Source organism: Entamoeba histolytica, genomic scaffold (genome assembly GCF_000208925.1).
Source record: "Entamoeba histolytica HM-1:IMSS scf_1104750516339 genomic scaffold, whole genome shotgun sequence".
Taxonomy (NCBI): domain Eukaryota; phylum Evosea; order Mastigamoebida; family Endamoebidae; genus Entamoeba; species Entamoeba histolytica.
In genome coordinates this window covers 47170-74745 of record NW_001914910.1, presented here as the reverse complement: position 1 = coordinate 74745, position 27576 = coordinate 47170, and the positions used below count along the sequence as shown (strand labels likewise).

The 27576-nt window shown below is 26.8% G+C and overlaps 17 protein-coding genes across 17 annotated transcripts, besides 1 other annotated feature; 9 read left to right on the top strand and 8 right to left on the bottom strand.

Moving 5' to 3' along the window:
• Nucleotides 1-763: 763 nt before the first annotated feature.
• EHI_005150 (uncharacterized protein) lies at nucleotides 764-3349 on the bottom strand (the record flags this gene model as incomplete). Its single annotated transcript, XM_647755.1, has 1 exon — nucleotides 764-3349. The coding sequence occupies one exon, from the start codon at nucleotides 3347-3349 to the stop codon at nucleotides 764-766; it is 2586 nt and encodes an 861-aa protein (XP_652847.1).
• Nucleotides 3350-3617: 268 nt separating this feature from the next.
• Nucleotides 3618-4112, bottom strand: EHI_005140 (uncharacterized protein; the record flags this gene model as incomplete). Its single annotated transcript, XM_647754.1, has 1 exon — nucleotides 3618-4112. The coding sequence occupies one exon, from the start codon at nucleotides 4110-4112 to the stop codon at nucleotides 3618-3620; it is 495 nt and encodes a 164-aa protein (XP_652846.1).
• Nucleotides 4113-5674: 1562 nt separating this feature from the next.
• EHI_005130 (transporter, major facilitator family) lies at nucleotides 5675-7165 on the top strand (the record flags this gene model as incomplete). Its single annotated transcript, XM_647753.1, has 1 exon — nucleotides 5675-7165. One exon carries the CDS (start codon nucleotides 5675-5677, stop codon nucleotides 7163-7165), a length of 1491 nt encoding a protein of 496 aa, XP_652845.1.
• A 636-nt stretch (nucleotides 7166-7801) lies between these two features.
• EHI_005120 (uncharacterized protein) lies at nucleotides 7802-8917 on the bottom strand (the record flags this gene model as incomplete). Its single annotated transcript, XM_647752.1, has 1 exon — nucleotides 7802-8917. One exon carries the CDS (start codon nucleotides 8915-8917, stop codon nucleotides 7802-7804), a length of 1116 nt encoding a protein of 371 aa, XP_652844.1.
• Nucleotides 8918-9185: 268 nt separating this feature from the next.
• Nucleotides 9186-9392, top strand: EHI_005110 (uncharacterized protein; the record flags this gene model as incomplete). The annotated part of the gene is made up of 1 exon (XM_001913610.1): nucleotides 9186-9392. One exon carries the CDS (start codon nucleotides 9186-9188, stop codon nucleotides 9390-9392), a length of 207 nt encoding a protein of 68 aa, XP_001913645.1.
• A 621-nt stretch (nucleotides 9393-10013) lies between these two features.
• Nucleotides 10014-10913, bottom strand: EHI_005100 (eukaryotic translation initiation factor 2 alpha subunit, putative; the record flags this gene model as incomplete). The annotated part of the gene is made up of 1 exon (XM_647751.1): nucleotides 10014-10913. One exon carries the CDS (start codon nucleotides 10911-10913, stop codon nucleotides 10014-10016), a length of 900 nt encoding a protein of 299 aa, XP_652843.1.
• A 124-nt stretch (nucleotides 10914-11037) lies between these two features.
• On the bottom strand, nucleotides 11038-12561 carry EHI_005090 (uncharacterized protein; the record flags this gene model as incomplete). Its single annotated transcript, XM_647750.1, has 1 exon — nucleotides 11038-12561. One exon carries the CDS (start codon nucleotides 12559-12561, stop codon nucleotides 11038-11040), a length of 1524 nt encoding a protein of 507 aa, XP_652842.1.
• A 155-nt stretch (nucleotides 12562-12716) lies between these two features.
• EHI_005080 (uncharacterized protein) lies at nucleotides 12717-14324 on the bottom strand (the record flags this gene model as incomplete). The annotated part of the gene is made up of 1 exon (XM_647749.1): nucleotides 12717-14324. One exon carries the CDS (start codon nucleotides 14322-14324, stop codon nucleotides 12717-12719), a length of 1608 nt encoding a protein of 535 aa, XP_652841.1.
• A 119-nt stretch (nucleotides 14325-14443) lies between these two features.
• EHI_005070 (acetyltransferase, GNAT family) lies at nucleotides 14444-15098 on the top strand (the record flags this gene model as incomplete). The annotated part of the gene is made up of 3 exons (XM_647748.1): nucleotides 14444-14467; nucleotides 14531-14688; nucleotides 14747-15098. 3 exons carry the CDS (start codon nucleotides 14444-14446, stop codon nucleotides 15096-15098), a joined length of 534 nt encoding a protein of 177 aa, XP_652840.1.
• Nucleotides 15099-15315: 217 nt separating this feature from the next.
• On the top strand, nucleotides 15316-16851 carry EHI_005060 (Fe-hydrogenase, putative; the record flags this gene model as incomplete). The annotated part of the gene is made up of 1 exon (XM_647747.2): nucleotides 15316-16851. One exon carries the CDS (start codon nucleotides 15316-15318, stop codon nucleotides 16828-16830), a length of 1515 nt encoding a protein of 504 aa, XP_652839.1. The 3' UTR covers nucleotides 16831-16851.
• Nucleotides 16852-16923: 72 nt separating this feature from the next.
• Nucleotides 16924-18448, top strand: EHI_005050 (sucrose transporter, putative; the record flags this gene model as incomplete). The annotated part of the gene is made up of 2 exons (XM_647746.2): nucleotides 16924-17005; nucleotides 17055-18448. The coding sequence occupies 2 exons, from the start codon at nucleotides 16924-16926 to the stop codon at nucleotides 18446-18448; spliced, it is 1476 nt and encodes a 491-aa protein (XP_652838.2).
• Nucleotides 18449-18834: 386 nt separating this feature from the next.
• EHI_005040 (adenosine deaminase, putative) lies at nucleotides 18835-19848 on the top strand (the record flags this gene model as incomplete). The annotated part of the gene is made up of 1 exon (XM_647744.1): nucleotides 18835-19848. The coding sequence occupies one exon, from the start codon at nucleotides 18835-18837 to the stop codon at nucleotides 19846-19848; it is 1014 nt and encodes a 337-aa protein (XP_652836.1).
• Nucleotides 19849-19974: 126 nt separating this feature from the next.
• Nucleotides 19975-20793: a repeat region.
• Nucleotides 20794-20797: 4 nt separating this feature from the next.
• Nucleotides 20798-21205, bottom strand: EHI_005030 (uncharacterized protein; the record flags this gene model as incomplete). Its single annotated transcript, XM_647743.1, has 1 exon — nucleotides 20798-21205. The coding sequence occupies one exon, from the start codon at nucleotides 21203-21205 to the stop codon at nucleotides 20798-20800; it is 408 nt and encodes a 135-aa protein (XP_652835.1).
• A 479-nt stretch (nucleotides 21206-21684) lies between these two features.
• On the top strand, nucleotides 21685-22540 carry EHI_005020 (F-actin capping protein beta subunit, putative; the record flags this gene model as incomplete). Its single annotated transcript, XM_647771.2, has 1 exon — nucleotides 21685-22540. The coding sequence occupies one exon, from the start codon at nucleotides 21685-21687 to the stop codon at nucleotides 22513-22515; it is 831 nt and encodes a 276-aa protein (XP_652863.1). The 3' UTR covers nucleotides 22516-22540.
• Nucleotides 22541-23273: 733 nt separating this feature from the next.
• On the top strand, nucleotides 23274-24191 carry EHI_005010 (Rab family GTPase; the record flags this gene model as incomplete). The annotated part of the gene is made up of 5 exons (XM_647741.1): nucleotides 23274-23300; nucleotides 23357-23416; nucleotides 23471-23572; nucleotides 23659-23741; nucleotides 23828-24191. 5 exons carry the CDS (start codon nucleotides 23274-23276, stop codon nucleotides 24189-24191), a joined length of 636 nt encoding a protein of 211 aa, XP_652833.1.
• An 85-nt stretch (nucleotides 24192-24276) lies between these two features.
• Nucleotides 24277-24693, top strand: EHI_005000 (uncharacterized protein; the record flags this gene model as incomplete). The annotated part of the gene is made up of 1 exon (XM_647740.1): nucleotides 24277-24693. One exon carries the CDS (start codon nucleotides 24277-24279, stop codon nucleotides 24691-24693), a length of 417 nt encoding a protein of 138 aa, XP_652832.1.
• Nucleotides 24694-24720: 27 nt separating this feature from the next.
• Nucleotides 24721-27496, bottom strand: EHI_004990 (ankyrin, putative; the record flags this gene model as incomplete). Its single annotated transcript, XM_647768.1, has 2 exons — nucleotides 24721-25313; nucleotides 25489-27496. 2 exons carry the CDS (start codon nucleotides 27494-27496, stop codon nucleotides 24721-24723), a joined length of 2601 nt encoding a protein of 866 aa, XP_652860.1.
• Between the last annotated feature and the right edge of the window lie 80 nt (nucleotides 27497-27576).

The window sequence follows — 27576 nt, the reverse complement described above, 5'->3', positions numbered from 1 at the left end:
AAGTGCTCTTTTCTGGGATTTTTCATTTGTAGTTATTACTTGAAACACTTTTCCAAAACTACCACATCCTAACAATTTACCAAATTTATATTTATCAAATAATTGAGTTTTTGAATTAATTGTATTGAATGTTAATGTATCAATAAATAAAAATGAAATAGGTTCTATTATTGTATTTTCTTGTTGACAAACTTTAACAACATAAATAACATCAAATGAATTTATAACTGTTTCACTTTTTTTTTCTAATCTTTTATTTTCATCATTAAGAAATGTTCCATTTGAAGATGTGTCAGTTAATATAAAACATTGACTTTCGTTATTTTGTTGTCTTCTTGTGATTGTAAAATGATTACTACTTATAATATATTTTTCTTTGTCTATTCTCTCTCTCCCAATATTTTCTACTTCTTCTTTTAATAAAATATTAGGTGTTGTTGACTCAAGTCCAATAAGTATACCCCATGTCATATTACTCATTTCACTGTTTTTCTATTTGTAAATCTCTTAAATTATTTCTTTTTAATTTTCATTAAAACGATTTATATATTCCTAAAATAGAGAAAAAAATTTTAATTTATGAAATAGAAAAAAAAGTTTTTTCTGATATTTTCAAATATTTTTTGATTAATTCTATTTGAATAACAAAAAGATTAAAAATATTTTTATGATATAACTACAACATTGCTTCAATAAAAAAACAATTCTTCAAAATATTGTAAAACAAAAATCACCAAAAAAGGATTTCTCAAATTAGTTTTGTTTAATGCTTGTCCTTTTCTTCATCATCATCAATTTCTCCGTATCTCCAGACATTAAGATGTTTGTCTTTAGCAGCAGATTGTGCAGAAGTCATAGCACGTCCCCAGTCACTGTTATCATTGAAAAATCTATCAAGAATAGAAAGACCTTCTTCAATAAGCATATTGTTAATGCAAACATCTCCAACAACAACTTTAGCAACTTCTTTATCATTAATAGTAGCAACAAACATAGTGGCTTCTTTATTGAAGAAAGAAGAAACAGCATTAATCATAGCATCAAAATCAACATCTTTTCCTCTGACAAGTGTCTTAACACCAGCAAGAGCAATTGACTTAACTGTAACTTCAATATTTTCATATTCTTCTTTAAGTGGTTTTAATTTATTCTTACCACAAACAATAACTGCACCAGTATCAATGCATTTAACAACATTAGCAGTTGGAACAGCTTTAGTAATAATAGCTCTGTATTGAACACCTTTAATCTCAACAACACATTTTTGTCCATCTTTTTGTTCAACTGATCCTTTGTTGCATTTCTTTAATTTATTGCTTAATTCTTCAATAAACTTAGCATCAGCAACTTTCTCATAATAATAAATCATTGATCCATCAAATCCAGTAATGTAGACATTCTTTCCTTCACCAAACTTAATTTCTCTATGAACTTCTTTAACAACTTTAACTGGTCTAACTGGTTTAGATTCACCCTCTTTTTTAGCTCCAGCAAATTTATAGATACCTTCTTGATTTTCTTTCATTTCTGCAATATTTTCTGGAATATCTCTTCCAGAGAATTGAGCATATGCCTTGCTTAAAACAAGATCACAAAGATCAAACTTCTTACTAAGAATATCAACACAGAAATTTCCTTTAAAGAATTCTCTAAAATCAACAGTAACTTCATTTAATCCAAAGAGAGCTCTTACAGCTGCTTTTGATTCTTCATTGAATTTCTTAAGTTCTTCATTTTCATCATCTCTTGGAATTCTACAATGTGAAAGAACTACTGTCATTCTACAATCTTTTTCTGGAATATAAATAACATATTTGCATACATTAATAACTCTTTCAACAATACAATTGAAACTATTGTTAAGGAAAACATCTTTAATTGATTCTCTTTTTTCTGCTGGATATTGAGTAACAACCTTTTCTTTGTATTCTCCTTTTGGTGTTTCTGAGAGGAGTTTATAATCAAATGATTGATAGAATTCATCACGTGTCTTTTCTAAAACAACAAGCCCTTCTTTAATTAATGTAACAGCAACATTCTTTCCAGAAGCATAAACATCATAGAAAACTTCTTCAATTGTTTTATCTTCTTTTGTGAAACTTCTTTTATAACACTCTTTAGCTTCAAACTTCTTTCCAACAATAAGTTTTCTAAGGCATTCTTTAATTCTGAATTGGACAAGATCATTAAATTCTTTATCATTCTTTTTGAATACTGGTCTAACAGATGCAAGATGAATATTATATTCTTCATTTCCTTTCTTAGCTTTGATGTGATTTCCAATGTAAATAATTTCAGCTCCTGAAATTATCTTAGCATTCTTTCTTCTATCTTCAAGTTCCTTTAATCTTTGTTGTCTTTTAGCAATAATAGCATCTTCAGCAGCTTGATCAAATTCAGTCCATCTTGCTTTCTTTTCTTTTTTAGCTTCTTTTTCAGCAGCTTGATATTTTTGTTTAATTTCTTCAGTAGCATTTTCTAATTTACTGCATACAACAAATCCTGATCTTAATAATTCTTCTGCAACATCTTTCTTTTCAACAGAAAGTTGAGCATAAGCAACACGTTGAGAAGTTTCAATAACTTTAACTGTAACATCTCTTTGATTGAAAGATCTATTAATATATTTCATAGCATCCTTAGCATCGTCATCAAAATCAAATACATCTTTTTCAGTGTTGTATCTAAGCATTTGATTAACTCCGTATAATACTACTTTAAATCTTCTTCTGTTTGTATCTTCAATAATATAATGTGATGGAGCTTCAACTCTCTTAATATGTCCTTGAATTGTCTTTCCTTTTAATTCACTAATTTCCTTTTCATTAAAGAATATATTTTCTGGTCTCTTCTTAGCAATCTTAATCATATCCTCACTGAAAATACCTCTGTGTGAATCTTTTGCTTTTTGTTCTGCATCAAAGTATTGACTAAATTCTTTTCCTTTTCCTTTAATCTTTAATGAAGCGTATCCACTTTCAATTAATGTGCATACAATATTTTCTTTTCTAACAAATGGAACTACAGCCTTTGGAATACCTTGATGTTCTGAAACAACTTCAAATTTAACTTCTTTACCAGTGACCAATTTTTTTCTTAATATTTCGTTGGTTTCATAAGCAAATGCCTCTTCTTTCTTCTCTTTGGCATCATATCTTGGAAGATCAACATATGCTAATACAACGGTACTCCTTTTATCATCTTTCTTAGATGATAAGGTAAGACTGTTGTTACTTTTTACTTTAGCAACAAAAGCAGTGAAAGTTTTCTTTTCTTTCTTTGGTTCACTCTCTGGTTTCTTTTCAACCTTCTTTGAGAGATCCTTCTTTTGAGTATTTTGTGCTGGCATTAAATGGTGATGTGAATAATATTTCAGTTCAGTTTCTTGTATTACTAGGGTTCGTTATCAGATTCATAACTTTTTATTAATTTACTTTTTATATTTTATGGTTCTTCTTCTTATTGTTTCTTATTTATTTCAATCGATGACGTGTTTATCTTCTAAATGTTATAAATATAAATAAATCCTTTTTTAAACTATTAACCATTACATAAAAAAATAAAAATAATTATTTGACTAAAAATCAGTTCAATCTATAGAATTGTCTTTTGACATTTTATTTTTTTCCTTTTTTATCCATTGCTAATTTCTTTGCTTTCATTGGTCCAATAACACCATTTAATTTATATCGGGTTTGGTTTGTCAATTTTTTGACAAACTTTCTTTCAGGATGCCACATTGGATTTTTTGGATTAATTGATGGCATTTTCAAATTACTAAGGTTTGGTTCTTGTTGTGAGTTACCTCCCCAAATATTCGTGTATTTTGTTTTATGTCCTACAGGTTTTGTTTGTGAAATTTTTCCTGTTTCAATTAGTTTTGTGACTTCTTTCTGAACTGCAATATCTCTCTTCGTAGGTTTAGTTGTTGTATGTTTTTTAGGGGCAATAACTTTAGTGTCAATTCCTTTATCTTCAAACAACTCAAAGTCACCAGCAACTATCGTTTGGGTTTCACTTTTTTTCTTCTCTTCGATTGGTTTTTCGGTTTCAGTTGGTTTCGGTTCATTGATTGTTATTGGTTGGTGACTTGATACAATTCTTCTTGGCATTTATCTTGAGATTTAAGTTGTATTATCTCTACAACCCTTTATATAGTAATTCAATAGTATTTTGTAAATATCCTTATAGTTTTGATTAATTCTTTATACTTTTAAGATTACGATTTTTCTGTTTATCTTAATAAAAATAAAAAACCATCATAACACTAACAACTAAACAATCACAAAAAATTGAGCATTTGATAACCAACAATCTTAAAATTTCAAACAGCTACTTATAACTAATAACAAGAGACTTGAAAACGTAACACAGATGAGAATTTATATATTCTCATATAATAACTCTTGCTAACAACGAGAATTAGAAAATATTATATACTCTGAACTTATTCGTGTTAGATAAAGTGGTTATTATTCACCAATGTAATTTTCATTCTTGGTATTCAATTAAAAGATGAGTTTGAAGAAAATCAGTATCAAATTTTTAAACAAAAATTAGAAGAAACAGTCCACAGATATTGGGGCAGAGTCTTAAGAAGTTAACTTCTTCATACTATTAACAAATATGATTATATTAATTTTCTTAAGTTCCAAGAGTATACTAAAACTATCTTCTTACTCCGAATTTATCAGAAATAAATGAATTTTGAGGAAGTCATTAAGAACCTATTTAATTGAAAATGATATATTTATTATTCCATATAAAAAGTCTCATGAATTAAAGTTATTAAATAATGATAATGAATGGCTAAATCAATATAAACACGAAATATTAGATTGTATGTATCGAAATCTTTTTTAAAAGACTCTTACAAAATGGAAGTAACTCACCATACAATTCTTCAATACCACACTTATTCTATACTCAAGAAAAAATTATTGAGAATAACAATACAAAAACATTGTAACAAAGAAATTTATCTCTACTTCATTCACTAAGAAATACTCAAATATCCAAAGGTATTATTATTGAACAAATTAGTTTATTTAAGTATAATTAAAACATTCAAATTTCTGTTGATGAATTTACTTAAATACGATACGGAAAATAATTATGAAAAATTTATGAAGAGAAAATATTTTATTTTATTCTTAGTAGTATAATAAGAAACAAGATTTATAAATAATATACTTCTTAAGTACCTACTCTCTTAGAAATAATTCTATTGGATAAAATTATCATACTATTTCATTGTTTATTTGAAAATAGTATCAAACCATCATCGGTTATTATTGACTTTTTTAAATATTTAACCTCAAATTATAAAAAATTTTATCTAATTGGAACTCAAAAAGTTTAACAAGCAGTTGGTTCATGTGATGGGAATATTTTCCAGATGAAGAAAGTTCTCAATCATTTTCTTTCTTAAAAACTAACATTATTTTTGTTAATATAAATTGTGACTTTATTCAAATTTTGTCAATTTGTTAAGAAATAAACTTCTGCGAAAATATTTATACAATTAACACGTTATCAAAAAGAAACAATAAAGATCAATTTCTTGGTAACAATAAGCAACAAAGGTGGTTTATCAAATAGTGAATTTCTTTTAAACTTTCTTCTAACTCACTAAGAAAAGATATTACAATTTATTAGATATAATAAATTAATAATGAACAAAATCATTGAATTAATCTCTTCTTTATTTTGGAATTTTCCTCGGGCTTGTTTAGCTGGATTTATGTTTAATTTTGCATCTTATTTTTATTGGCTTGTAGTTCCATTGAAATGTGTTGATATGGGTGGGTCTACATTGGACCTTTCTTTATTACAGACAACTGCTTTTGTTATTTATTCTATTATCTCTCCTATTTGTGGTAAGTTAGGTGATAAATTTAATCCATATATTCTTATTAGGATAGCAATGTGTTTCTTTGTAGTTGCCGTAGCAATTATTCTTATATGGCCTAATACATTTTTTGTTCTTTATATCTCAGTTGCTATTTGGCCTTTTTGTACTGCCTTCTTTTGGCCAGTAACTACAGGAACAGTAGGATTTGAAGCGCCTCTTGGATGTGAGAATAGAAACACTTCATTATATCAAGTTTCATGGTCAATTGGTAAAGCTCTTGGATTTTTATTCGGAGGAATGTTAAAAGGAGCTTTAGGAACTAATGCGTTGTATATCTGTATTGGTATTGTTGCTATAAATATGTTATTATATCCATTTACTCATCCAAAACGAATTAGAGAGAAAATAAAACAGATGAAAAAAGAGAAAACAAAGCCTAAAGAAGTAAGTGATATTACTGTAGAATTTACAGTTCACCAACAAGGTTCACATGAAGTAAATATTCCTGTAGAAATGGTAAATTCAACACCTTCAGAGTTACAAGATACTAAATCATCATCTGAAATACAAATTCATGAAGAAACAAACAATATAAATGACATCAAAGTTAAATGGAATGTAAATGATTATAAAAATAAAACTTATATTTATCTTGGTTATGTTATGCAACTTGGTGTTTATGGTACTTCTGCAATTCTTTCTAATTCATATGTAACTTTAGCTAAAGACAAAGATATTACTATTCCATTTGGACAAAACACTGTTGAGATGTATATTGGCATTATTTTTTTCTGTTATTTTATTGCTCAAACTCTTGTAATGGCAATAATGTCTTTCTCTACATTCTGGATTTATATGAGAAGTTTACTTTTATTATTCCAATTCTTCTATTTAATGTTTTTGATTACACTTGGTCTTTCTGCTCAACCATATGTTAATTGGTTCTTAGCTTTTCTGGGTGGTTTAGCTGGTGGATTTGCATATCAAACATCAACATATTATTCAATGAGAGCAAGTGAATCAAGTAAATCAATGTTTATGGGTATTAGTGAATGTGTTGGAGGTTTAGGAAATGCATTATTACCTTTAATAAGTGGATTATTATGTACTTATATGAACAATAATTATATTCAAATTTACATTGCTATTATAGTGATGGTATTATGTCTAATTATTGAAGAAATAGTATATTATATTGGTTATGCAATTAATAAAAGAAGACAAGCAAAACGAGTTGATCCTACTAAAGATTATCACCAAGAAGACAACAAAAAAAATACAGGTTGTTCAATGGAAATTACTCCAAATTAATACTTATTATTTTTCGTCTTTTGTTTTGACTTTATTTTTTGGTAATAAAAATTTCCTATTGAAAGAATGAATTATGAATTAAAATGTACAAGAAATAAAAGTACTATTTTATATAATAATTCCATTTCCTCTTTTTCTCTTCTTTTCTAAGAATAATATAAACTAAAACAAGATACAATTCTCAATCTTAACTATTCTATTAAATAGTTTTTTTTCAGAACTTATCTTTTAAAGATTGATACGTATAGTTTTATTTTACCATATTACATACAATATTTTTTTTCCTTTCATTTTTAAAGTTCATTTTATTTTCTCATTTTTATGGTTTATAACAAAGAAAATTATTTTACAACTAAATTGAATTTTGTGTTTTTTATTATCTTCTTGTGTCTTTTTCTTTATTTCTCTTTCTTTATTCATATCTTATTCTTATTCTTATCTTTCCTTTCTTCTTCTTCTTCTTCTCAATTGATGAACTTAATAACAATAAAGAAAGAGTCTAATTACTTTTAATCAAGAATAACAAAATGTTTGTTTTCATTTATCTTCATATTCTTTTGTTGTAGTGTTGGATTTGTACAAATAATATCTCCAATATTATTAACAGAATCATAAATAAAATTAAGAAGTATTGACTTATTTTTTGTACGTCTGGAATAATGACTTAATCAATAAAAGAAGGACTGGACCAAAGAGAGGAAGAAGACAAGCAATTTTATGTTCAATTGGGAAGAAAAGAATAGCAAAAAAATCTTCTGAATAAGCAACTGTATGAGCTTCTGCCATTAATGTTTGTGATTTAGAGAAGGCAGAAAAAAGGTTTTGAGAATGGAGTATTTGGTTTAATTGAGGTGGAATTGAAGTGGCTTTATCTGCTAATGATTTAGGAAGAGGAACAAAAATCTCTTCTTTAGTAATTTCTTCAAAAGAATGAATAAGAGAAATCGTTGTATACAATTGTTCTATTGTTAACTGCCTCATAACATTATCCAACTCTAATGAAAGGAATCCATTTGAATGAGAATAGTCAGTGATGATTAATGGATTTTTAATTGTAGGAATTTCTAATATATGTCTGAAGTAACCAACAACTGACTTTTCTACTTGACTTAATGGACCAGTTGCTTTGTAATTTTCGAAATGTAAGTGAGTGATATTTGATGAAAGTAATAAATTAAATCGATATAAACAATTCATGTCAGCATAATTTAACTCTGTTGAGTGTTGTTTTTCGGTAATAGAAGTGAAACGGTAATGAAGAGGGAAATAAGATTGAAGTTTATTAATAACTTTTAAAATATTTGTTTGAGAAATACTATCTTCACTTGATAATGTAAAACACCAATCTGATATTTCTCTTGAATGTAATACTTTTGGAGGAAATTGTGGGAAAAGTTCAAGTAATAACTCTGACAATGTATTTACGTTATTGGAAGTATATTTTAATGTTCTTTCATTAGAAATATATAGTTTTGATTCAGGTATGTTTTCTTCTACCTCAATATTATATTGACCAGGAATGTCAGTTGATACGAGTCCAGAACAATAAACAATTATTTCTGTTGATTTTAACTTTAACTTATCACAAAATGATGAAGGTTTAAGATAAAAAATAGGTTTTATATTTGAAGGATTATTCATTTTTTCTATAGTAAAAGAATATCTGTCATTTCCAATTAGCCAAAGAATAAATGGAACCATAGCGAGGATAGTTGAGAATATGAGAATTAATGTGATTACTCTTCTCTTCATACTTTAATCTGTTTTTTTTTGTTTTATTTATTTTTTATTATTTAATTTTTTTGTTATTCATTAATTATTATTATGTTATTTCAAACAATTTTTTATTTTTTATTTAAAAAAATTCATAAAATGTTTTTAACAACAAAAAGGAAATACTGAAATTTAATTAGAAAATTCTGTTTAAAATTCTCTTTACAACTCAAAGCAACAGAAGTCTTTTTTCAAATTAAACTTAAAAAATCTTTAAAATTGAAATCTATTCATTTCAAATAAAGAGATGTATACTAGTGGAAAATGTTTTCTCTTTGGACTAATTGCAATAATACTTCCACCTCTTCCAATATTAATAATGAGAAAATTTAAAAAAGAGTTTTGGATTAGTTTAGTTCTTTGTTTATTATTTTGGGTACCAGGTATTATTTATGCAGAGTACTATATTTGTAATCATTTTAGAACATATGCAATTACTCATTTTGATTTCTAATCTAATTTAGTTTAATTATTATTTGTGATTCTAACATTCAAATTTTCTAATACAATATTTTATTACATTAAAAACACACACAAAAAAAAAGAATAAATAATAATAAATCAGTTAATAAACTAATTACATTTAAATATTCTTGATTTCTTGAATTTATCTTCTTTTATAAAGTTAAAAGAACCTAAAAAAAAATAAATAGGATTATTCATTAAAGACCTTTGAATAGTTGGAGTTAAAAAGAAAAGCAATATTACTTTTAAATACGAAAGAATTTAAACCCTTTTATAAAAACTAATAATTTCAAAAATTTTTTATTTGATGTATTGTCATTTAAAATGTTGGTGTTTAATTTTTCTATCATTTATATGTCCACCTGTACCAATAGTACTTATGAATAAATGTTCATTACCAGTTTATATAAATATTATTTTAACTTTCTTCTTCTGGTTACCTGGAGTAATTCATAGTTTAGTTTTTATAGGAACACATTATAAGAAATGGTATATATCCAATCTTGATTTTAATTCATTGTAATACATCATTTCAAATTCATTTATTATTTCTAATTTAAAATAATCCAAAAAGATTTATAAAATTAAAATTTGTTTCAATTAAAAAAATTTATTCATCTTCTGCATCTTGAGAATTAGCATCTTCAGTTGTATCTTCATTTTCTTCAATTTCTTCTTCTTTAGAAACAACACATGGATCTCTTTTTACTACACAAGATCCTCCTTCAGATTCAATTTGTGCTTTAATAGCAGCAACTGCAGCATACATTATTTCCATTCCTTTTTGTCTTTCTGGAAGAGTAAGGAATAATACATACAATGGAGATGAAACTAATTTAATAACTAATCCTGAATCACCTGCTGATTCTACACCTTTTAATAATGCTCTTTTAACTGATTCAACTCCTCCAATTGCAAAACAACTTACTTCAATATCTGCACGGAATTTTAATGGTTGAATAGTCATATAATGCGAAATAGTTTGACGTAATGCATCTAATATATTAGCTGGAATTCCATATGGTTCAAAAACATCAGGTTCAGTTAAACTCTTTCTAAAAGCATCATGAAGAGTACCATATTTTTTAGCTAATGGCCATCCAAACATAGTATATAATTCTTCCATTGAAACATCAGCTTTTTTTGCAATTAATCTCATAATTAAATGTGCTTCTTTATTCTTTGTATATTTTGTAAGAAATGCTGATTTTTCTTCTGGAGTTGTTCGTTTTAATGAAAGATCAATAAATCCACTTTCTGAATTTACACGAATAACTGTAGCAACTTCTTCTTTTCCAACACGTGTTAAACGAGTTTGTTTATATCTTTTTCTTGATAATTCTGACATAGGAATCATACCTTGAATATCATCATATTCCTTTAATGCAACATATGTTCCCATTTCACTTGAAGATACTACAGTAACTAAACAAAGGTCATCTTCATTAGGAAATTTTTGTTCTAACATTCTACAATGTAATTTTGGATTATCAATATCAGGTGCACTCATTTCAAATAAAGTTCTTTTTCTTTTTGAGTTTAAAAAAAAGAGGGTTTTTTTTTTAATTGAAATTATTATGAAATATTTTTTTTTTCTTTATATTTTTTAAATTTTTTTAAATTTTATAAAATTATTAAATTACATTTCTTTCATCAGTTTTTTCATAATTAAAAGACTTTAAATGATGTTCTCCCTCATAATAATGAACATATTTGCATATAAAATTACAGTTAGTATTTTCTCTATTAATAATTAACGTTCCTGTAATATCACCAACAATAAATTCTTTAATATTTATTGTTTCTTTTAAATTGAAGTTATAAAAATTAAATTTTTCCATATGAATTGATATTGGTTCTCTTCCAATTCCTCGAAAACTCATTTCTCCTTTTTCTATTTGTATTATAACAAATGTTGGATAACAAATAGAAATATTATTAATTTGTAACACTACTTTTCTTGATATAAACCATCTATCAGGAAGATGAAGAGTGATAATAGTTGAGAGATCAATAGGTAATTCTCGTTTATAATTTATATTATTTTTAATAAAATTAAAATGACTTTTATCATTAAGAACTTTTAAAGCTGTTATACACGATATATCAAGAGTTCCTTTACATTCACAAGTATCTAAAATAAATCGAGTTAATTGAGATGAATTAAATTGAATAAAACATTTACATCTTATTAATGAGAGTTGAATTAAAGATTTTGGAAGTATAATATCAGATGATGCTAAATCAATAAGTAATGTTTTTAAATTAATTAAATTAGAGAAATCATTTTTTCTCTGTCTTATTTTATTACTAAATAATATTTCTGCACGTGAAATATTTTCAGTAATAATATGATTAATAACTGGATCAATTAATTTAAATTGAACAGCATCATAAATTTCAACTGGTGTTGGGCTGATTCTATAACGACATATACTTTGTGAAGGAAAACAAATAATATGTTGTGATACATCATTCCATATATTTTTACCAAATAATACAATAGAAATATTTGTAGGTTTTTTATGTAATAAACATCCTATAATTTTTTCATTACATATTGAATGAAATACAATAGAAACTGATAATATTGAATGACATATTTTTTTTCTTTCTTCATTATTTGTTTGAATAATACCACATAATAATTCAAATGAACTTTCATTATCTAAATAACAAATCATTTGTTGAACTGATTCAATATTAATAATTGAATGAATTAATTCAACAGTAACTGAACTATCAACAATAACTTTTTGTAATTTAGTATAATTAATATTTGATAATGAAATAATATTTGCAATCATTTTATTAACGTGAATAGATCGTACTTTATTTCCAAACCATTTTTTTGAAAATATACCAAATCCTAAATGTTCATTCCAATTTTCAATTTCAAAATTATCAATTTTTTTTAATTCAACTCTTTTTGGTACGACAAATGGTTGATTAAAATAAATGGTTTGTAATTTTGGAAATATTTTAATAATTACTTGAAATGGATATTTCTTGGTTAATTGATATGGATGAATATATACTGAAACAATCGCTATTTGACATGACTTTGACACACTTTCAAATTTCATTATTTCATATAAATTTGGAAAATAAAATAATACATTTCTAAGGAAAACATTTTCTAATCTACATTTATTCATGAACTTTATAATTCTATTCTGTATTTTATTTAGTTTAATTATTTTGTTTTGCTTCAATTTTTTTTTTTTGACGTTAAAAAGAAAAACATAACTTGAAATAATTTAATATAATAATAAATAAAGATTGTTTGTTATACTTTCTTTTCTCTTTTAATTTAACTCATTAATTCTTCTCTCATTACTTTAAATAATCCATTCATTAATTCATTTACTGTTTGTGGAAGATTTCCATCTTTTCCATAATCCATTAAATCAATAGGTTCTCCATTTAATTTCTTAGTTGTTGGAAATGTTTGATGACTAGCTTCATTAATAAAAAATTCAAATCCATATTGTAAATTTTCTATTTCATCATTTAATCTAGTCTTTACATATAAATATTCATTGTCTATTTCATAATAGAAAAATGGATTTTTTAAACAATATAAATGAAGTTGTGTAAAAAATTCATCAAATTTTGGATATGAATTTGGAATAGTTGGAATAGATGTTGTATCTATTGATTTTTCTACTTCTTCTTTAAAGATTTCTCTTTTTTGTTGATTTAGTTCTTCTGAATGATTTTCTGATTTCTTTCTTGGTACAATAGAAACAGAATTGGTTGTTTTAGATTGAACTTCTTTAATAAAATTTTGTTGAAAATTCTCAAGACGTAAATCAATTCCAGGTACTGGTATTGGTGTGGAAACAACAGAGTGTTGAGTAGTACTCATAGGTCGTGGAGTAGGAGCAACCTGATTTACAGTTGGTATGTTTACATTAATTTGTTTTATTGGTTCAACTACACGAATATGAGGACTTGGTGTTGTTTCCATTAATGATGGTTTAGCAGTAATTGGTTGTTGTATGTGTTGAGGAATAATAGAAGGAGATTGTGTAGGTAAAGGAGAAGGAGGAAGGTCTTCAATTGGACCTTGTTTTATAATTTTTTGATGAATAAATTTATTTTGTACAGATGAAGGAATTTGAGGTTTTTTTTCTTCATTAATAATTGGAGGTGCACGACTTTCTATTGGCTGTTGTTGTTTGCTAATTATTTTTCCAAACATTTGAGGTTGTTCAATTTTTATTGTTGGTTGTTGAACTCCCATTGCTCTTACAGATGCTTGTTGTGATAAACGTATTCCTGTTGGAATTGGCCTTGCATAATTTGTCCTCATTATTGGAGTTCGTGCCATACCAAATTGAGGATTACCAACTATTGAAGGTGTCATTCCACGTGCTTGCATTACTTGTCCACGAGACATAGGCTGTGGTACTGGACGTATTGCAATTCCACCATGACCACGTAATCCAATATTTTGTTGTTGAGAAACTATATTTTGTCTTGTTATATCTAAACCTTGAGCTACAGTAAATTGTGGTCTTGCATTCATTTGTTGAATAACCTGAGCTTGCTGATTTATTTGTGAAAGATGTAATGCCCCTATTTGTTGGGCACGTTTAACATTTGTTGGGACGTGCAAATTTGCTTGGATTGGAATAGCAAAATTATTACCTAAAGATATGGGTTGAATATTTACAGTTCTTAATTGTGAGGTAGTTGGTATATGACCTTGACCAAGATTTGGGGTAGCCATTGGTGCTATTCCAGTACTTACAACCATTGGAAAATTTGATGGATAACTAACAGAACTACCTTGAGGTACTCCAGTAACTATATGTGGAACTCTTTGTCCATTTGTAACAGGAATAAAATTTATATTTTGTATTTTTCCATTAGGATTAAACGGAGGATTATTATTTTGAGGGAACCGACTCATCTTTTTACCGAATTAAATAAATAGATTTTGTTTTTATGAAGTATCAAACATATAAGTGTTATATATAACGAAAATAAAGAAAAAACAAAAATAAAAAAAACTAAAAAAATAAAACCCTGATGATTAATATTAGACGTGCAACAGTTTGATTTCTTTTAATAGTATTGTTAATGAAGAGTATAATAGAAATATTTATTTTCTTTTAGCCAGAAGACCTTCCTAAACTTCAAGGAGCTAATTTGATTAATTTAGCAGAAAATTATACAATGAAATATTATTATTATCATCTTCTTCTTTGGCCTTCTATTACATATTTAGCAGAATGTGTTGATGGGAAAGTAGTAGGTTATGTTTTAACAAAGATGTTTGTCATTTTTATTTCACTTATAAAGAAATTGTTTTTATAACCCACTTATTTATAGGGACGAAGACTCAACAACTCCTTTTGGTCATATCACTTCAATTAGTGTATTAAGGTCATACAGAAGATTAGGAATAGCAACAAAATTACTAAGAGCTGCAGAAAATTCTATGATTGAATGTTTTGGTGCAGAATATGTTACTCTTCATGTACGTGAAAGTAATAAGCCTGCTCGTCATTTGTATGAAGTAACAATGGGTTATAAACAACATTCAGTTGATAAAAAATATTATAATGATGGAGAAGATGCTATTGTAATGCGCCATTATTTAAATGTTAGTAATCTATCTAACCCAGATGCTTCTTCAGACTTATTAGACGTTTGGAAATCCAAACATCTTGTTTCAGCCTAAGCGTAATTTAGCTTCATTAAAAATAATGTTTTTATAATAATTTTATTATTTAATTATCATTTAACAAAAATAGAAAAATAAAGTTCTTCTTTTCACTTATCAAATTCAGATATTAATTCAACTCCTTTTCATATGGAATAATAAGGAAGTATCTCCGAAAGTGTAATTTGTTTTCATTTCTGGTATTTAAATCTCGTCAGAAACGTACTCTTCCATTATGAGTACTCAACTTACTCCTCTTAGAAATAAAATTATTTCAGAAGTTGTAAAATGTTTTAAGAGTGGTAGATTTATTGAAGACATTGATAAATTACCTACTATTCTTACTGATGGAGATGGATGGAAACCAACATCTAAATTTGTTCATTCAAGAGAACAAGAAGAAGGTATCTATAGAGAAAAAGTTTTATCTGTCCTTGGATTTGTTGATGGAGAGTATGATGATATAACACCACTCCATGTTTATGCACAAAAGGCATTAGAGAGAACTTCATTACATGAGCCAGTTTTTGGTATTTCACAAAAAGGATGTAACAAATGTCATTTTAATGGTTATTTTGTTACACAAGCTTGTGAAGGTTGTACATCTCGTCCATGTTCTGTTAATTGTCCAAAAAAATGTATTTCATTTGGAGAAGATGGAAGAGCAGTAATTAATCAAAATAATTGTATTAAATGTGGAAGATGTTACAAATTCTGTCCATATGGTGCAATCATATCTAAATCAGTACCTTGTGTAAAAGCATGTCCTTGTGGAGCAATGTTAGATTCTCCAGAAGGAGTTAAAACAATTGACTTTGAAAAATGTATTAATTGTGGAGGTTGTATGAGGGCTTGTCCATTTGGAGCAATTCTTCCACGTAGTAATCTTATTGATGTTTTAAAAATACTTCCAACTAAGAAAGTTGTTGCATGTCCAGCACCATCTATCGCAGCTCATTTTGGTAAATATGATTTAGCTTTAGTGTCAGGTGGATTAATTCAAGTTGGATTTACTTCTGTAGAAGATGTTAGTTATGGTGCTGATTTATGTGCATTAAATGAAGCAAAAGAATTTGAAGAACGTATTGTTAAAAATAAAAAAGACTTTATGACAACTTCTTGTTGTCCTGCATATATTAATGCCATTAATAAACACATGCCAGAGTTAAAAGAAAATGTTTCTCATACTCCTACTCCAATGCATTTTGCTACTCAAGCAGTCAAAGATAGAGACCAAGAAACTGTTACAGTTTTTATTGGTCCATGTAATGCTAAACGGTGGGAAACTTTACAAGATTCTACTACTGATTATTGTCTAACATTTGATGAAATATTTGGTTTATTTGAAGGAAGTGGAATCGATTTAAGTAAAGTACAACCATATACTTTTGTCGATAAGGCACATAAAGAAGGAAAAATCTTTGCTGTAAGTGGAGGTGTTGCATCTGCTGTTGCATCTTTACTTCCAAAAGAAGTACCAGATGGAGTAATTAAACCAACAATTATTGATGGATTTTCTCAAGAAAACTTTAAAAGACTAAAGAATTTCAAAAAGAATATTACTGGTAATCTTGTCGAAGTTATGGTTTGTGAAGGAGGATGTGCTTATGGACCAGGGTGTCCTGGATTGAATACACCAGCTACATCAGCTAAAATTAAAATAGCTGTAGATAAAATGGAAGCTCATCCAGAAGGAAGATGGGTTGGTTTACCAAATTCCCAAATTAAGCCAATAAAAGTAGAAAATTAATAATCAATTTAATACTTTTTGAAAATTAATTATGAATAAAAATGAATAAAAAATTAGAAAATTCTTGGGTTAATAATTAATTTGAAATTAATAATGAAAGTTACACCATTATCATTAAAACTTATCATATATTTTTTTCTTGTTAACAGTGTACAATTTTCAATAGAATTCTCTTGTTTGAATAATGTAATTTAAATTAAATAATTCAATATTAACTTATATAGATAATATTCCAATTATTAATTTATTTTTCATTAATAATTATTCTTCTTTAACAAATGAATCAATTCAATATGATTCTCTTGCACATTCTGTTATTAAAATGACTATAGGTCCAATTATTGGGTTTTTCTTACAACCAATTATAGGCGCTCTTAGTGATCATGCTACATTTGGTTATGGAAGAAGAAGACCAATAATGATTTTAGGACTTGGTATTTGGTTTGTTGGAAGTTTTGGTACTTTAATTTGTTCTATTTATCCATTACTTCCTGTAACTCTTAAAACAATAAGTTTTAATGAATTAAATGGGTTAAGTCTTTGTGACGGTTTATTTGTTATTTTTCAAATTATTGTTGCAATTGGAATCAATTTAATTCAAGTTTCATATCGTTCATTTATATTAGATCAATTTGATTGGATTGACCAAACACGAGTAACACTAATTGGTTCTGTAATGTTAGGGTTAGGAAATGTTATTTATTATGGAATAACTTCAATTATTTGTTTAATCTATTTAACACAACCAAATCATGACAAAATGTTTTTAACAAATGCACGTTTAATAACAACCTTTTGGTTAAATGTGATATCATTATTTGTTATGCCAATAACAGTTTATTTATTTTGTCATTTTGTTAATGAATCACCATATCCATCAGGTAATATTTTATTTAAAGAACATATTCAAAATATCTGGACTTCAATAAAACAAATTAATAAAAATATGTGTTTAATTCTTATTGTAGTATTTGTTGGTTGGTTTGCATGGACACCAATTAAAGAGAATACACAGTTATATTTCATCTATTATGTTTTTGAAGATAAACAAGACTTATCATTTCTTTATTTTAATTTCAATAGACTCATTTTTGGAATTACTGTTGTAATAACTGGATTAATTCTGTTTATTATTAATAAAAAACCTATTCTTACAATGTTTTCTTTTAATATTATAACTGGGTTATGTGCTATTATTTATTATATCCCACGTTCATCATTTAAGAATGATGTATTACAATGTTTTGTTTCATTTTTACCTCTTATCTCTTCTGGATTATGTTATTGTCAATTAACTTCTTTACCATATGCTCTAACAAGAAAAGTAGTAAAAACTGATGACTTTGGATTTTTTGTAGGATTAGTTAATAATTCTTTAACTCTTTCTCAATTATTATCACAACTTATTTCAATAATTATTAATATTTCAATAAATAAAGACTCTAAAGATTCTTCAGAGTCTCTTAATCAATACCACACTAATTATTATATGTTTATTGTTTGTCCTGCTTTTCTTCTTTCTGGAATATCAAGTTTATTATTCATATTTGTTATTAAAACACCAGACCAAAATAGTAAGGCTACTGATCAAAATGAAACTACTCAACTCATGAAATAATCTAATTCTTTTTTGTTACTTTATTGTCTAATAAAATTATTCAATTAAAATACAGTTATAACAGCATGAAATAAACCTGGAAAATAACATAATAATGTAAGACAAATATTCGCAATAAAATCTGCACAAACACCACATCTACAATAAACAGCAGCAGGTGGGCAAATAATAGATAATACAAGAGAATTATACCATTTCATTTTTAACTAAATAATTATCAATTTTTAGTTTTCGGTGATTGTAGAAGAGACAAAATATTTCAAAAGAGACATTTCATTTTACGAACTTTTTAACTCATTATTTTTAAAGGAAATTTTCTTTTTAAAGATAAAAAGAAACTTCTATACATTCAATTAACCCTACTATCTTTTTCTTTTTTATTCATTATGAACCTTTTCATTCAACAATTCCCTAAAGTGGAATTACATTCTCATTTGAATGGATCTATTAGAGAAGACACCCTTAAATTGTGGCACAAAAATACTCACATTACTGAATTAATTGACTCGATTTTATCTCCAAAAACATCTTGTGAAGAAGCATTATCTAATTGTTTTAAAGCATTTGATTTAATTTATGAAGCTACAAATTCATTAGAAAGAATTAAAATTTTAGCAATGCAAGTCCTTGAAGATTATGATAACGATAATACTATTATTGCAGAGATAAGAACAACACCAAGAAAACTAGAAGGTCATAGTCAAAGAGATTATATTGATACTGTGGTTAATGCTTTTGAAGATTATATAAAACAAAGAACTAAAACAACACCATTCTATCCTTATTTAATTCTTTCTATAAATAGGTCTAGACTAAATGATGCATATGAAACTATAGAATTAGCATCTGAATATCAAAAGAAAACTCCATTTGTTAGAGGTATTGAATTAAGTGGAAATCCATTCAAAGGAACATGGAAAGAAATTATACCATTGATGGAACATGCAAAAGAATTAGAATTACCAGTCACAATGCATATTGGAGAAAAGGTTGATGATGAAGAATGTGTTAAATTAATAGAATGTTATCCATCACGTGTTGGACATGGAATATTTTTAAATAAAAAAGCAATTGAATTAATGCATGAAAATAATATTGGATGTGAAGTGTGTTTAACAAGTAATATGGTGTCAAGAAGCATAAAGGGATATGACAAACATCCAATGATGAATAAAGCATTATTCAAAGGAAAGGTATTTATTAGTTGTGATGATAGAGGATTATTTAGGACAAGTATGGTTAATGAAATGAGACATGCTATTCAAGCGTATTGTCATAATAATGAACAAGAAGGAAAAGAATTTATGAAACAATTATGTTTAAATGGAATTCAATTCTCATTTTTATCATCCGAAATAAAGCAAAAATTAAGGGATTATGTTTTAGGTATCAATATTTAATTGAGTATTTATTTTAAATTATGTAATTTTATTTTTATTACGTTTAATTAATTATATTCTTTAGAAGTAGTGTAGCAGAAATAAAATATTAATGATAAATACATCAAAAAACGGTTCGATTTAAAATGAGTCAAAAGGAGTAGATAAAACTACTACAGTGAAAGCATGGAAGTCATTCAATATTAAAAAAATGCATTTCTCAAATTAACTAAAATGCAAGATGGAGCAATATTTTGTGGGTATAGAAAAACAAAAATAATGAAAAATGAAAGATTGAAATACTCAACACTTTGTAAAGACAAGATAGCAACAGTAGAGCACATTCTACTATCTTGTATTTATCATAATAAATCACAAATAGAAAAACATGACAATATTGGCATAATAATATTGATTGATAAGAAAATATACAGGAAATAATCAATATAAAAACCCCATATGAAACAATGTTCAAATATAAAGACATCACAATGATATTGAACAAACAAATAATGCATAAAAGTGAATGACAATATCACAAAATACCAGACATATATGTATTAGATAAAAAGAATAAAACTGGTCTAATATTTGATATGACGATTGTGGCTGATCACAATATTAATTGAGAATATTGGAAGAAAAGAAATAAGTACAATGAATTAAAGAATAGGTTAATGAAAATAGAAAAATTAAAAGATGTCAAAATAAATCCAGTAGTAATTTCAATAAATGGATTAATAAATAAAGAAAGTAATAAATTAATTAAAGAATTAAAAATTGACATTAACATCATTAAAGAAACTAAAAACCTTGTCATAAAAAACATGATTGATGTCATGGAATACTGATTCAATCACAACCACACATACTCTGTAGAATTACTAGAAGAAGTATAAACTTATTTAGTCACAAATGAAGAAGGAAGAATAGAAATAATTCTATTAACATTGAATTAACTGCTTTACTTTTAATGAGAAACACTTTCTTTATTTCTTGAAACCCAATATTGTAAAGTACTTGGTGATAAATCACCATAAACATTACAATAATCATTTTGAAGAACTCGTGCTGCTTTAGACAATCCAATTAGTTTTGCTTTCTCAATTGCAAAAGCCTTTTCTTCAGGACTCCAAAATCTTTTTCCCTTTCCTTTCTTTGGCATAATTGCTTTAACAATTTTTGGTGTTTTTATAACTCGACTTTCTGACATTTCTATCATCGGACTTGGAGTAGAATGTATAACAGTTGGCTCATTATAAATTGTTACTTCATACAATGACGTTTCAACTGGTTTAAAGACTGACATTACCACTTCTTCTTTGATTGTGTTTTTTAATTCTTGAGTTGAGTTTAAATAATTGAAGGGTTTGGACATTTCCAACGATCTTTTTCATTTCCATGAATTTTCTCTTATTTTTCTTTTCAAAGTCTTTTTTATTTCTTTTAAGTCTCATTCTTAATAGTTCATTTTCTTACTATTTTATTCTCTTGACTTTTCATATTTTTCCTTATTCCTGAAAAATCTACCAATTTTTTTGAAGTTCCTTTTAGATTCTTTAAAGGTCTTTAAATATACAAAGAAAAATAAGCTTTATATTACACTGTGAATCTCTAAAATATAATATAAGATAAATCATCCTATACAACAGTTTTTCAAGAAAGAAAATTTTCACTCAAAACTACATTAGAAAGAAATAAATTTTGATAAATATATCAAAAATGATAAAAAAATTTTTGTTATTAACAAGAATGATAATCATAAAATAAAGAAATAAAAAATAAAAATAGAAAGGAACTAATAAAGTTGGAGAAAGACAGAAGAAACTTAAAAAAAGAACTGAAAAAATACAAGACATGTCACAAACAGACCCACTTGATTATGCTTTAGATCTTATGAGAAGACTTCCACCACAAAAGGTTGAAGATAATCTTCAAATGTTAATAGATCTTTGCCCAGATTTAACTGATGATCTTTTGTCAGCAACTGACCAACCATTAAAAATTGTTGAAGACACAACTGCCAAGAAGTCATTTTTGATATGTGATTATTGTAGAGATGGAGATTCATATAGGTCACCATTTTCTAATAAATATTTCCCAGCATTCCCAGAAGGAGGACTTCCAAGTGATGAATTAAGACAATTAGAAATTAGTTTAAATGATGCATTTGATATGTATAGAGAAATGTATTATGAAGGAGGAGTTCATAGTGTATACTGTTGGGATATTGATGACGGATTTGCTGTTTGTGTTTTAATGAAGAAAACAGCTGATCAAAGTAAGAAAGGAAATCCAATGAAAGGAACATGGGATTCAATTAATGTCATTGAAGTTATTCCAAAAGGAACATCAAAAGCAGAATATAGACTTACATCAACAGTAATTCTTTATATGGAAACTGACTGTGAAGCAACAGGTAAAGTTGCATTTGCAGGATCTCTTACTAGACAAAACGAAAAGGTATTATCTACTACTCAGAAAGATTCTCATATTATTAACATCGGTACATTTGTTGAAGAAACAGAAAGCAGAATGAGACAAATTCTTGATGCTATTTATTTCAGCAAGAGTAAAGAAATTACTAATAATTGCAGATGCCAAATTGGAGTTTCAGAACAAAATAAGAGAACTTTGATGACTAAACAAATTAATACTCAACTTAGAGGAAGACACGATGATGATTAAGAAGTAATTAATCTCTTTTTCACTCATTTCACTTTTCATTTATTTAATCTTATTTAAATCTTAATATTTATTTTAAGTTCAACTTCAAAAATATTGAACAATTTATTATACATTCAGTTGTTTTTAAGAAGTGGAAGTTTAAAAAAAAAAACTTACTTATCAACAATAACTCATCACCCAAACTCAATAACTTCACATTTTAATTTGTCATTAATTTATCTATGAATGTAATAATTTATTAGTAAAAGAAAAAATTCTTTAATATAAAACTGAATTACTCTAAAAAAGAAAATAATAAAATAAACCTCAAATAAGAAACAAAATTTTTAAAACAAAAAAGAAAAGTCAAGAAAAGATTGTTTTTTTTTGTCCTTTTTAAAGTCTTTAGTTTCAATTTTTTGATTATCTGAAGTTGTGTAAAACACCAAAAAAAATGTTATTTTTAGAGTTACATGATTTAGTACTTCATTACTTTGAGAAAAGTGAATGAAATGGATATTATTAGTTTTTGTATGATAAAATATTAAATTTAATAGTTTAATAAATCTCATTCTAAAATTTATGTGTAAGTCACTTCTTTTTTAAATCAACCATTAATAATATATTTTTGGTTTTGATGAAGTTTAAATGATTATTTATATAGTTTTATATAACATAATTTCCATAAATAGATTACGAATAAAAAAGAATAAGAAAAATTTTTTCTGTTTAATTAACCCTTTTTAAGAAGAACTTTAATTATTAAAGATAACAAAAAGATGAGTAAATCCGTCATTCCATTAACGGTTTGAGAGAAATAATTAAGTCACTAAATGTTTAAGAAAAAAACATTGATATGTAGATTATTTTAGTAGGAGGTTCTGGAGTTGGGAAAACTTGTTTGGCTAATCAACTTGTCAATGTTTGTGATTGATTAGTTTTAGTAAATGAAAAGAAAGACATACTTACATAAAAGAAATGTTTTGATGAGTCAACAGAATCTACATCTGGAACAGATTTGTTCAGATATAAAATGGATCTTGACCAATGTGTTGTTGATTTGACATTAAAAGATACTGTTTGTTATATTAATTATTTTTGTGTATTATTATATCATATAAGTAAGTTTGTGAAAAATAAAATGATATGGTATTTATTTAGTAGTGTGGTCAAGAGCAATATAGATCTCTTGTTGCACAATTTTATAGAGAAACTCAAGGTGCATTAATTGTTTATGATATTACTAGGTTTGTTATTTTCATTAGTATTAAGAAGTGCAAAATTTTTAAAACAAAAATAAGAAAAAAAATTAAAAAACTTACTTTTTGTTTAGTCGAGATAGTTTTGAAATTGTACAAGATTGGATTACTGATGTTTGTTCATATTGTCCTCAAGGTGTTAAAGTCATGATTGTTGGTAATAAGATTGATTTGGAAATGGAATCTAGAGAAGTTTCATATGAAGAAGGGAAACAATATGCCAATGAACGAGGATATGAATTTTTTGAAACATCTGCTAAATTGAATGTTAAGGTTGAAGCTGCATTTAGGGGGTTGGTTCAAAGTATTTTACAATCTCGTAATTTCCAAACAGAAGTTCAAACAACTACAAATGAACCAACAATCAAACTACAAAAACAAAGTACTAATAAAACACAAGAACAAGTTGAACAAGAAAAGAAAGATGGGTGTTGCTAAGAAGTTTACTTTTTATTTGTCATTTATTTTTTTTTAGAGAAAAAATGAAAAACATAGGAAGAACTTAAAAAAATAATTTAGTTAGATGGAGTCAAAAGGAAAGACAAAAGAAGAAAAAGAAAGTGTTGTTGAGGAAAAGAATAAAGACAAAGCACCAAAGGGAAGTGTTAGTGAAAAGAAAAGAAAGTCAAGAAATGGATTTGTATTACATTTTAATGCATTGTTATATCTTTTATTAAAAAAGGGGTGGACAATTCAATTAACAAAAACAAAAACTGCAAAAGTAACACTTCAAAATTATAAGTGTATTCATTTATATAAAAAAGGGATGATGATAGAAGAATATATTAATGAAGAAAATTTAAATGAATTGTCTTCTTTATTTGAGGATATTTTTAAAGCAAAAGAGTGTTCTGATGACAAAAATATTAAACTAGAACAAGCTGACTTAATACCTCATGAAAATTCTTCTGAAACTGTAAGTGATGATAAAACTGAATAATTCATCTTGTTTTATAAAAATCATTTCTTAATTAAGTGGTATATCTCTTTGGTCTGGTGTCCAGTCTGGATATTCAGATACTCTTCTTATTGGTCTTGCTGGACTTCCAACCGCAACCATCTTGTCTGGAATATCATGAGTAACAACACTCCCTGCACCAATTACTGCATTCTCTCCGATAGTTACACCTGGAAGTACAATAACTCCAGCCCCAAGCCATGCACCATCCTTAATGACAATTGGTTTTCCTAAAGCAGTGCAAGCACCATAATTTCTTATTTTTTCACAAGTAGTATGAGAGATACCAATTAAATTACAATTTGGACCAATAAGAACTCTATTTCCAATAGTAACAGGTCCTCCTTCAAGAATAGTACAATTAAAATTAATAATACAATTATCACCAATGCTGATGTATCTCCCAAAATTACAGTAAAATGGTCCTATCATTTTTACATGTTCTCCTACATGACCAACGATAGTGCTAAATATTTCCATTCTTTTTTGGGCATTCCATTCATTATTGTATTTGATGAGTTTTTTATTTAAAATTTCATCATCAACAGCAAGTTCAGGGAAATCACAAAAGAAAAGCTTTCCTTCACAAAGACTCTTAAATTCTGTTTCAGAGTATGATTAGTCATTAATGAATATTTGTAATTTGAAGTTTAAATATTCAACTTTTTCCTTCAATTAAGTTCTAAAAATACTAAAACGACGAAAATAAAGAAAATTCCAAAGAAAAGGAGAAAATATAATCGAAAACAGTTAACAAGAGTTATTTAAATTATTTACTTTGGGTTAATACTTCATCAAATTCAAGGATATTGTCAGAAATTGCTACGGATTGACTTCTATTCTTCTTTTCAAAGTCTTTTCTGACAAATTTCTTCTTTTTTAAAATTGCTTCTACTTGTTGTCTTTCAATAGGATTTAGTTCAATAGTTTTGCAATTGTCTAAAGAAAACAGTCCTGTATTTCCTCTTTCATCAATACCAATTGCCCATCCACTTCTATGAATCCAAACAACATTGATGTGCATTCCTATAACTAATGAAAGTATTTTTCCATTATCAAATTTATTTGGCTGTCTTGTTACTTCTACCTTCTTAATTGTTGTCCAACGTTCTTTTGGAATTTTTTGAATGATATTATAACAATGTATATATCCTCTGTTAATTGCACTTTCAGCAGGTGTCAATCCTCGTATATCTTTGATCATACAATCACAACCACTTTCAACAAGAGTTGAAACTGCTAGTGCGTCATTTTTGATAACAGCAATATGCAACGGTGTTCTACCACATCCATCTTGAAAGTTCATTAACAATGGGAATTTTTTCAAAATTAATGGAAGTAAATAAATGAAACTTTTATTACAGCAATAATGAAGGAAATTGAGTTTATTCTTATCTGGTTGGCAAGTAATTGTTGGTGCTTTTTTAAGTAAGTATTTAACTATGTCATAATTACCACCTAAAACAGCATAATGGACAGGGCTTCTTTGTGTAGTTGTAAAACAAACGAGTGGATGATGGCAATGTTCTATTAACAAAACTACCATTTTTAACTTTTTAGTCAAACATGCAATATGTAAAGGTGTTTCTCCAACATAATTTGGTTGATTAAATAATTGACCTACAAGTGAGTATAACCATTTAACAACACGAAAATTAGAGTTTTGAACAGCATAATGAAAAACGGTATTTCCATTATAATCCCTATCGTTAATAAAACTTGGATCAATGTTAAACAATTGTTGTGCTATTTCTAATTTTCCATGAGCTACAGCACAAAGTAATGGGGTTGTTCCAGAAAGAGTTTGAGTTTGTAGAGAAGCTCCTTTTGCAAGTAAATATTTTAATAATTTTGTACTTCCACATGCAATTGCTAATGTTAAAGGTGTCATTCCATACGAATTTGATTTAGAAAAGTAATGTTTATTAGGATAAAAGTAATCAATGGTATTGATATCATTTGATTTGAGAGCACAATGGAATGGATAATTACCATTGGTATCACTCTTATTTAAAGAATCATTATCCAATTCAATAAGTTTTTTAATTAATGATAAGTTTCCTATTGACGCTGCATGATGAATAGGTAATTGGCCATAATTATCAGGAACATTGAGAGGTGATAATGGAAGAAGAATGTTAATTGTGCTAATTTGTTTATGTTTTATTGCAATAATAAGTGGAATTTCACCCATCTCATTCTCAATTTTTGTATTAGCGTCATGTTTCAATAACCATTGAAGTGACTCATTTGTACCATATCTAGAGGCTATGTGAAGAGGAGTAGATATTCCATCATTACAACTATTATTTACTAAATCAGTAATACACCAGAAATTATTTAATTTATCTAAAAATTCTGAACTATTAATAAATACTGCGTAATGAAGAACAGAATATCCTCGTAAATCTATTGCTGCTAACATTTCTCTTCTACAATGCTCAATTAAATAATTAACAACTGAGAGGTGGTTGTTTCTTAAAGCACTAAAGAGAGGAATAATTCCTTTTTTGTTATATACCATTGGCTCAGCACCTAGTTCTATTAATTTCTGAACAGACTCCAAAAATCCAAAGGCACAAGCAAGATGCAAAGGGGTATTTCCCTTTTCATCTATACAATTTACATCAAATTCTAATGAATGAACAATATAATCAATAAAATCAAATCTATTTTTATACACAACAATATGTAATGCTGTAGGTGCTTCCTTTGAACTTTCTTGTTCCTCAACGTTTGGTCTTTCATTAAAGTACCCAAAGGTGAAAGGATTGCATCTTTTCATTTTATTCTGTTATAATTAACAGTTCTCCTTTAAATGAACATTAAACTAACTAAAATCTTTATATAGTAAAATTAAAAAAT